The sequence below is a fragment of the Morone saxatilis genome, unplaced genomic scaffold (assembly GCF_004916995.1).
Source record: "Morone saxatilis isolate NCDOM2014 unplaced genomic scaffold, NCSU_SB_2.0 Contig24, whole genome shotgun sequence".
In the NCBI taxonomy this organism is placed as follows: Eukaryota; Metazoa; Chordata; class Actinopteri; family Moronidae; genus Morone; species Morone saxatilis.
This window is the reverse complement of record NW_023339807.1, coordinates 665,689-676,075: the sequence shown is the minus strand read 5'-3', so window position 1 is coordinate 676,075 and position 10,387 is coordinate 665,689. Positions and strand designations below refer to the sequence as shown.

General features: G+C 39.4%; 1 protein-coding gene across 1 annotated transcript in view; it reads left to right on the top strand.

The window, feature by feature from the left end:
• Positions 1-1,156: 1,156 nt before the first annotated feature.
• Positions 1,157-10,387, top strand: part of LOC118335676 (IgGFc-binding protein-like) — a 54,035-nt gene continuing 44,804 nt past the window's right edge. The window contains exons 1-7 of the mRNA XM_035672102.1: positions 1,157-1,205; positions 1,304-1,437; positions 2,164-2,822; positions 3,475-3,908; positions 3,992-4,155; positions 4,609-4,785; positions 9,135-9,360. Coding sequence (XP_035527995.1) covers positions 1,157-1,205; positions 1,304-1,437; positions 2,164-2,822; positions 3,475-3,908; positions 3,992-4,155; positions 4,609-4,785; positions 9,135-9,360 — 1,843 coding nt within the window. The remainder of the gene's footprint in view (positions 1,206-1,303; positions 1,438-2,163; positions 2,823-3,474; positions 3,909-3,991; positions 4,156-4,608; positions 4,786-9,134; positions 9,361-10,387) is intronic.

The following is a 10,387-nucleotide window of genomic DNA, read 5'->3' as shown; positions in this document are numbered from 1 at the left end:
TTCAATTCAATTTTATTTGTCTTCGCACCAACTTTACAAACAGAAGTTATCTCAGGACATTTTATAGAGCAGGTCTAGACCGAACATCTCTCTCTTTGCGAGTCTACAAGACGCTTTACTGCGGGTTGATCTGCGCTCACTGTCTGTGCAATTTTGACTTGTCTGTAGCAGGAAACAATGGCAGCTCGCCCAGTCACACACAATCTCGTATTACAGCTAAACAGTACACTAAAATAAGACACATTTAAGACTTTGATATAAAAATACAAAGAAATTGAATTTTTATAATTTTTTCTATTACAGTAGGCTAACAATAATAGCTATTGTGAATTAACCACAAACCATGGGAGCATATAAGCAGTAACAAATACATGTCAAGAAAAAAAATACCTTGAGTGCAGTGACTTAGTGCAAAACAATATGTGGTGAAAAAGTTAGTGTTGCGCATTGTAGTATAACTCTCATGCATCCTGCTGTAAATATATGCCCAAATTTCCTATAGAACAAAATAAAATAACACATGATCTGTCTGTTTTGATATCGGCATTATACATCAGCCATTAGCAGCCTTCCTTAAATATCAGTATTGGCCAGTGAAAAACCCATATACAGATATGGCCACTAACTGTCCATCCATTATTCTAGTTTGGGTTAACCATAACATTGGCACGTTTCAGTTATGACACCTCAGTTATGACACCTTAACCTGGGTAGTTAATTGGCCCTTCAGGATGATTTCTTTCCCTTGGCAACTATAATGTTTTTCCCAAATGATGTACAGATTTTTAGGCATACTATTATCTCAAAAGGCTTGAAAATTAGAGCATATAATTACCATAAATGGTAAAAAAAAAAAAATAATAATCTCTCCAAGAGAGAATGGCCCCAGACCTACCTAGGTTTGGGCTAAGCTTTGAATGTTCAAAATTTAATGCTCTGCCTCTGCCTTTAAGTATGGTCAGCTTTCACACTACCATAGACATATTTGCTTCTAAAGTATTTCAGAATTGTGTTTGTGCTGTAAAATTGGGAAACACTGAAAACTGCCCAATGAAACATGCTGGTTTTTGTTAAGAAAATATGCAAAACACATAATGTTCAACATTATGTACAAATATATAAAATATATTTATTTCTCGTTTTGTCTTTCTTAGCTATGGAAATAAAGCCTCTCATGATGTGCTTGGCTGCTGCACTCATGGCAGGTATGACTGTAGGAGACCAGTAATATTATTAGTGAGTTCTATCATGGTTTATTTAAGTTTATAAAACCTCTTCTCTTCTCTTCTCTTCTCTTCTCCAGTATGTCATGGTTGTGCTACAGGAAAGGAGTTCATCACAACATTTCTTCCTAACTACCTGCGTACTGCTGAAAAAGACCACCATCTCCATGTGGTTTTGACTGCTCACAGGTCTGAAGCCAGTGTTCATATACAGGTGACTGATATTTTTAATCAAAGGTCGACACTGCAACACTACAAAAAAAGGTTTTACAGGTTTATTTTTACAATCCTTTTGCACGTTTCTTGAAACCTGTCTGTTCGAATCAAACTATAGCCTCAAAACTATTTTATCTGTGCAAACAATGCTTTAATACCTACAGCCACTACTGAGCAGTCATTACATTACATAAAAAATCTAGCTATAGAAAAGCCTTTTTATTTTGCAAATTCATTTTGTAATTTTTAATTTTGATTTTGTAAATTAAACTTTTGTGCTACACACTAACTAGGAAATTTCTGAACTGCATTGTTATAGGTTTTTTTTAATCATATGTGGACTGCTCATATGATTGTATTTTTTTTCCTTTGATAAATCAGGACTGATATTTGCATGATAATAGACTTGGCTACCTCCATTGCATTCAAGTCTTTTCACATATGCAGTGAAAAGGCAGGGCATTATGTATTAAAAATAGTGTGCACATTGTGTAGTACTATATCACAATAATTGTCTGCACCTGTACACTGCAGACAATTATTATATGTATGTTATGAAGCTAACTTAAATAACTCAAGCCACCATTAATGACCCAGGATACCTACAGCGTCATTATTCGAAGCATAGGGCAACTGAAAAGCTGTATTTCAGTTGGGGGTGACAGCGGGCTGGTATGTTTTAAGGTTGCCTCTGATTGTTTAACAAATCCAGGCTAATCTGCAGGTGGCTTCAGTGGATTTCTCCAGGCAGCTGACCCTGTCTGCAGGTGAAAGCCGGTGGGTTTCTCTTCCATGTGGATCTGAGCTGCAAGAGCAGTTTGTTACTCCAAACTCAGCAGTACGAATCTCATCTAGTGCTGAAATCTCTGTGGTCTCTTTCAACCGTCGCCACGCCACAGGAGATGGCACAGTGGTTTCCCCAACAGCAGAGCTTGGTACTGACTACTTTGTGTTCACACCCTCAGGAAGCATTAAGCACATGGACAGGCTACTGGCTATCGTTAATGGCAATAGCTACAACCAGATCACCATCTTACCTGGTGCTGATTTGTATCTAAGAGGTGGATCTAGGTGGCAGCGTGGAAAAGCAGTGACTTTTATCCTGGCACCCTATGAATCCTACCTTGTACGAAGTCATACAACCTTGACAGGCATGCGGATTCAATCTCAGAATCCTGTAGCGGTCTTGGCAGGCCACCAGTGTCTGTCTTTGGGTTCGAAGTGTGAACATGTGTATGAACAGCTTCCTCCTTTGGCAAGCCTTGGTAAAGAATACATGGTACCCACGACCAGCAACTGTAAGGCCACAAACTGGGCAGTGATAGTAGCTACTGAAGACAACACTGAGGTGACACTGCACAAGGGAAAACTCTTAAGCAAACAGTTGAGTTTCTATTATAATTCTATAATATTCATTCTAATATACTGTTGAAGCTACATGGTCTGGTATGTCCACCTATCCATCAAAATGCACACATCACTCATCATCCATTTATCCATTTAACATACTGTATAATGACACTGTGTACGTTGAAAAATATAATGTAATATAAATGTTTTAATACATCAATTAACTCTTCTAAAGCACATGCGAGAAAACTGTCCCATTTCATGTTTTCCAACATGCAAAGGGAGCTCAATGCAGTGCAACAGGAAAATACAACCAAAACACAAGCAAATGAAGAAACATCTTCATCACTTTATCAACACACATGAGAAACAGTGCACAGACACACCACAGAACTGAGTTACATTAAATGTTTCCATGCTGGTAACTAGAAAAAGCATATAATACATGCTGTATGTCCTGTTATACAAACTAAAATAAACATGATTTGCTAGTTTCACAACATCATTGACAAGTAGCTGAGGAGTCCTGAAACTTCTGTTGTGTTCTTTTGGATGTAATGTGTTTCTATATCTTTCCATATAATTATTTATTGTAAATAATAATCAAATTATTTTTCTCAGTTCATCTAAACTCGAACTACACTTCTAATCTAACCAACTAAATATATTACGCTTACACCAACAGGAAACTAAGGATGGCGGGAGATGTCACCTTGCAGAAAGTGATCTTCAAACATCCACTGGTTCTCAAGAGTGACAAGAAAGTAATGGTGCTGCTTCTTAGCAACAATAAACCAAATGACCCTTTTCTGATAACGCTGACTCCTACCTGCAAGCTTGCTACTGATTGGGCAGTTGAGACAGTGGGCGGGATTCCCAGTACTGTTGCCATCCTGTCAGAGAGGGAGGGGGCAGGTAGTGTGAAGGTGTGTCTTAAGGCTCGGTGCCATTCACCTAAGTGGAGAAGCTTCTTGTCAGATAAGCGCTGGGTGTGGTCCAATGTACCAGTGGGGAAAGAACAGAGTCATGTGACAGTGGAAGGTGATGCCCGTATGGCAGTCTACATCTATGGTGGGAAATACCGCCATGCGTATGGCATTGCTGGAATTTGTTCTAAAGGTACGCATCCAAACTCATGTAGATTCCTGCTATACTGCAGATACAGTAAATGTATGTCAAGGGTGTATTTATATTTCCTGTAGGTCACTCCACCCCTGCACCACCCACTGATCCATGTGAACAGGTAAAATGTCGAATAAAGGAACGCTGTGTGAACGGAGCATGTGTCCATATTTCCACGGCAACCTGCCGTGTGATAGGTGACCCACACTACTTGACATTTGATGGCCGACGCTATGACTTCCAGGTAAAGTTGGGAGAGCTCACTGTCACTGTTGCTTATACCAACTCTCATGCACTGTGCTGTCCACTTGGCAAGGGGTACAATCGGACAGTGTTGGAGGATTAAGATTATCTATAGCTGTATAAAATTATTGTTTCGAAAAGACCATTGTACACTCTTTTTAATTTACATTTAACAGTCTGACCGACATTGTAACCAACATTTTATTTGACCTCTTTCAAACAGTGTGACTTTCACTCAAAGAACATTTGAGATTGCTATTATACACATAGTGCATATTGTCTTTAATCAGCGGGGAATGTGACCCTTGTTATTTTGCTTGTCTGCTGGGTTAGCTATGGTCTAATACTGTAAATCCAACACACTGTTTCTGGTTTCTTTGTGGCTTTGTGAGATGAGGAACCAAAAATGTTTTTAATGTTCTTTGCTTCAGTTGTGTAATAACATGCCTTTCAGGGTTCCTGCACTTACATTATGGCAACAGTTGCAAAGACGGCATCTGACATTCTGCCTTTCACTGTGATGACCAAGAATGACCACAGAGGTAATCGGCGAGTTTCATTTGTGAGGACTGTAACTGTCAGTGTTCACAAGCAGACGATTGTCATTGGTGGAAATAGAAGACAAATACAGGTAAGAGATTCTATATTAAATCCTAATTAATATTTAGTTTAAAAATATACTTACTAAACTATTAAGGTAACAAACTATACTTTTCATTAATATTTATGCAAATGTTACTTATATTCAGGCACACGTTTAAGTCACTTTATAATTTTTACAATATAGTCTATTGTCTATGTTTTTTTTCATTCTTAATGTGTGGCTCTGTGCCCAGCAAAAGACATCCATCAGCTCTGTTAAGAATGTCTGCTCAAGAAATTTCAGATAATGAAAAGGAAACAAATTGATTTTATATAAAAGGACAACAAACATTATCTTCAGTTGTCATTCCTTATTGCAATGTGTCCATGAGAATGAGCTCTATTTTTACTTCCACTCGCTTTACAATAACACTATTGTAGCTTGCTCAGCCAATAGTGGTTGGCTTGGTAATAAAGATGCTAGCAGGTTCTAGTGCTAGCTCAGCTACCCTATAAGTCACATGAGCCTTGCAGGTCATGGGGGCACTTTAAATGTTTCTCTGTTTAGAAATCATGTGTTGAGTTTTGTGCGGTGTGCTTGACAGACTCATTGAGAGTGACTTGTCAATCACGAGATAGCTACGCCCAAAAGCACATGTCTATTTTACTCTAAATTGGACCATAATTTACTCAATGAACATCATAATGTATCGAAGAAGACTTGAAAATACAATTGAGACCATAAACTTTTTAGCAAACTGTTTACTAAGCTAATAAATCAAGTGAGAAGTCAGGATATTTCTCCATTAGATTGCATGGTATAATTTTTTTATGGTTTAAATTTATATTTATTTATTTATTTATAGGAGGAGTTCGTTCAAATACAACACGAAAAATCACAGAAAATGACCAAAAAAGTCAAAATGGCTGACTTTGATGCCACGCCACGGACAACGCCCTTTAATGTACCTGGCACAAATAGCACACTTTTAAATCAGCACCAAATTATTTTGACTGTACTGAACCAATTTTGGAAAGCAAGATTCCGATGAAATTTCCCTAGGAGGAGTTCTTCAAATACAAGGCGAAAAATTCCTACTGAAATGAGGCACGGAATTCAAAAAATGGCCAATTTTGAAGGCACACGCCACGGACACGCCCTTTCAATGTACATGCACAAATGCACAACCTTTATTCAGGCAAAATTTTCTTGACTGTATGGACAATTTTGAAGCAGGTCCATGAATTCCCCTAGGGAAGAGTTCGTTCAAATACAACGCAAAAAGTTCGAAAGTGAAAATTGAAAATCAAAATGGCCGACCCGTGGGGTTTGGGGTATGGGTTTCAAGAGGCATTTTTGACGTCTCGGCACGTTTCCGTTGTCTTTACCGAGTTTTGCACATATCGGGTGAAACGTGGCGCCGGCTGCTTTTTTAAAGCCCTGTAGGGGGCGCTACCCAAAACACGACAAACGTATTGGTATGGTATGTTGAGCACTTCACTACCATGGCCCTATGAATTTCATTCATTCATATTTCATGACTATTACGGTCTCCCACACAGTGAACTTATCATGCCACCAGAGCGCCCACCCAGTGGCGTGGATTTTTTTTCCTTTTTAGGTAAAGCCTCCAGGGGAGCCATGGCAATCATCCTATCCAAGTTCGTTTTAATTACACGTGCCGATGCGGAGATATAAACTTGTTCATTTTAAAAGAGCGCACCTTGTGGCGGATGGCCTGAAATTGTGCACGATGCCTAAGGAAGACACGGGGAACTATTGGTCCCCAAGGGCTTGGTGCAAATCGGACATACCAAATGTAGAGAAATGGTCCACTTCCTTTTTTTGACGATAAAATTTACCAGGAAGTGCTAATTTTATAACATGCTTATTTTTTGAAATATCAAAATCTTCGAATATACTTTTTGCAGGACGGTCCCCAGATGCTTACATGAAATATTTTGTGCAAATCGGACAAAAGCATATAGAGTAAACACGTGAAAGTAGTTTTGGACATTTTGGCGCTCTAGGCCAAAAAAAGAATTCTATGGCGAAAATGGGCAGCCTGACCTTATTATAAGAGAGTTTCAGCCCATTACCCGAACGCGGGATATAATATTTTTGAATGTGCAACAAACGATGAGGGAAGTTTTTTGCCTAAACGCACTTTTTATGGATAGTGGGCCGCAAACTATGGGCCGAACGAAAGCGAACGCATAGAATATCAATTTTCACCAGGCCTGGCCACTTTGCCAAAATAAAATTGGTTTCGTAATATGGTTCAGGGGGGCAAAAAACGGCAGTCGAAGTCGCTAAAAAAATAATAAGGAAACATAGCAGTCAATAGGGACCTCCCAGCGGCGCTGGCACGGGTCCCTAATTAAAGCTGCAAGCAGTGATGAAACCGGGCCCTTGCCCACTTCACGGCAACTCGGGGCGTGGCTGCGGCCGCGGTCACGTGTAGGCGTAGCACCAACAATGAAAATTTCACGTAAATCAGATCTAAAGTCGCTACGAAGTGCTTACTTCCTGTTGACAGTAGGTGGCGCTTCACTATATCTGGAATATTGTCATGTTAGAACAATGTTCAGGGCTTGTCAAACTTGTTCAACTTTCATTGAATTGGACGCAATGTACCACTGAAGTTATGAGGACATTGTTTCAGGTGGGAGTGTACACTGTTACTATCTGGTTTATGGCCATCGGGCCGGAATTCGACACGTCGTCGCGGACCACGCCGGTTAGACGTACAGTCACAAATAGCCACAACTTTTAAACACCATGTGGTTTAGATTTCGGTGATCGAATTTGAATGTCAATCTGAATAAAATCTGTCGGAGGGTTAGTTAAACAACAGAAGCCCTTAAATTGCCAGAAATGGCATCACAGTTTTGACATTCAATTCAACATAGGCCAAACTTTGACGGCACGCCACAGACCAGCGCCCTTCCCAACGTACAGTCACCAAATAGCAACACATCTTTTAGTCAGCAACATTTTTTATCTTTAACAGACCAATTTTGGAAGTATATCAGATTGAATCCCTAGGAGGAGTTCGTTCAAAAATTTGATTCTGGAGGGCGTGGCTTAAGCCTTTTTGCGGACGCCCATCCTACGGGACCAACACAATACCTTAAGCCTCATCCACCGACCTGAATTTTGTTGCAGGTTTAGTTCCCCCAAAAAAGTGGCCCTGAAATGTTAATAGAAAAAGCTGATTTTTGCTTGCGTCCGCCAATGGCACCATGGGTTCCCACTGCAATTCTTAAGAATTCAAAAGATGTCATCTGGATCGTTCCCTAAGGAACTAAGACAAGAATTTCAGCTTGGATCTGATGGGGGAAGATATACATTAAAAGTAAATAAAAATGAGATTTCCTTTCCACCATTTAGGTGGGCGGCTCTCCACTATCAGTGAATAAGAAAATGGCGGCTAAATCCAAAATGGCCGACTTCCTGGTTGGGTTTTGGGGTATGGGTCCAAGAGGGCTTTTCTGCTTCTTTTTTTCACGATACACATTGCGTACCTTTTCGTACATGTCGGCCTTACGCGTCTTGGGGGCCTTGATTCGGGGGGCGGGGCTTAGCCATTTTGGCGGCACCCCCGTGCACGGGGACACATTTGGCCCATACTGGTATTTTTCGTTACGTTTGAATTTTGTGCAAATTTTCCTGACTTTTCGGAGGCATTGTGCGGCCGCCAAAATATCCAGGTCGAAGGGGCAGAAAAATAATAAGAAGAATTCCTTCAATTACAATAGGGCCTTGCACTGGTCAGTGCTCGGTCCCTAATTAAAGCTGCAAGCAGCATCGAACTGGCCCTCGCACTCAACGTAACTCGGGGGGTGCTGCGTTCACATAAATCGGATCAAAATCGCCACGCAGCGCTTACTTTATGTTGCCAGTAGGTGTAGTTTTATTTACACTGTAGACATTTCAGTCCAAAACACTGTCAAGGAATTAACCATTTGCCATAAATGGTTGTACGCATGGAAGAAAAGGCTCTGCTATTAAATAATCTGAGCAGCAACTAATCCACTCTTAACAAACAATCTTAACAAGCATTACCAAAACCTTAGTACATGAGGGGGAGTTTGGTGTGGGGCTGGTGGACCGTGCTGGCAGAAACATATCATGACTAATAGTGAAGACACGTTATAATGGCCATGCCTTACACCAGAATTAATATGATTGGACAGAATAGGTAGCTAGTAGTCAAGTGGTTGGTGAAGCATGAATGATGCAGCTGATGCCAATTAGCTAATAAAACACAACCTCACAATTCTGCTTGAATGCTTTTTAGAATTTCTAGTGCTTTTCACAAACTATGAACTATGAACTTTCTCACAAGCTGACCTTGTGTTGCAATACAGTTACAGTTTTGTTATTATCTACAGGTGAATGGAGAACTCCAGTACTTGCCTGTCAGTTTGTTGGGTGGCCAGGTCTCGGTAAAGCAGAGTGGAGCCTATGCTTTCCTCAACACTGACTTTGGTCTGACTGTAAAATATGACTGGAACATGAGGCTGTATATCACAGTGCCATCCTCCTACTATCAACATCTCAGAGGCCTCTGTGGAAACTACAATGGAGACAGCAGAGATGACCTGCCTGAACCAAGAGGTGCGAGGGGGACTTGAAAGGACAGTAGGAAGAGAGATGGTTGGCTGGAACAAGTTGACAGCAGTAGCTTCACTAGTAAAAGTCAGTGGAGATTTATTAGTGACTGAGGACAATATTGCTGTTAAAAAAAAGGCAAAAGCAACAGAGTGGTATATAAATATGACATGTCTACTGTTGTGCTGCTGGATAAAATGTCAAAATTTGCCATATACTTGATATATATCAATACAAAATGTAAATTAATGAATAAATTTAATAAAGGAAGAAATAATCATTTGAAAAAATAGGAGTAGATCAAATAAAATATCAATTAAAGCCACATATTGTTTTGTATGGGTTCCAAGCACATAATTTGACATACAGTATATGTGCCATCTGTGTGAATAGAGTATTAATTTGCAGATAAAACTGGCTTACATATATGTAAATGACAAGCATTTTTGTACAGTACATGTTTATGCAACCTCAATTTTGAACATTTTATCTCCAGAATCTAAACAAGTTGTTAATTAATATTGGTAGCATTTGTACAAATCATTCATCATTATTTGAGTCAACTGATTATGCAAATTTCTTCACATATTGTAAGATATGTTGCAACGAGAAATAAAATATTAAAAAATATATATTTTAAGCCCCTCGCACAAACTCAATATCACCTGCTGACTGGGACACAGATCGCATTCATTTTAGAAAAAACATTATGAAATTGAACCTTTGGCGCATGGTGTGTGTTAGGGATTAAAATGTAATATAGCCTTCAATTTTCTGTCATGATCTACAATACATATTACTGACAAACTACTATAGTATGCTCTTTTCAACTCATGTTGGACATCATGCCTCCCAATTTCAATTTAATATCTCAATACGCTTTAGAAGTAAATACCTTTAAAAGACATTATACTAAAATAAGTTTTATCTGAAGTTCTGACCTGAGCTGAATGTCATCTTAAATTGTTCACTCACCCAGAAGTCCAAATTGTGTGATTTGGAATTATTAAAAAGAAGAAAGAAGAAGAAGAAG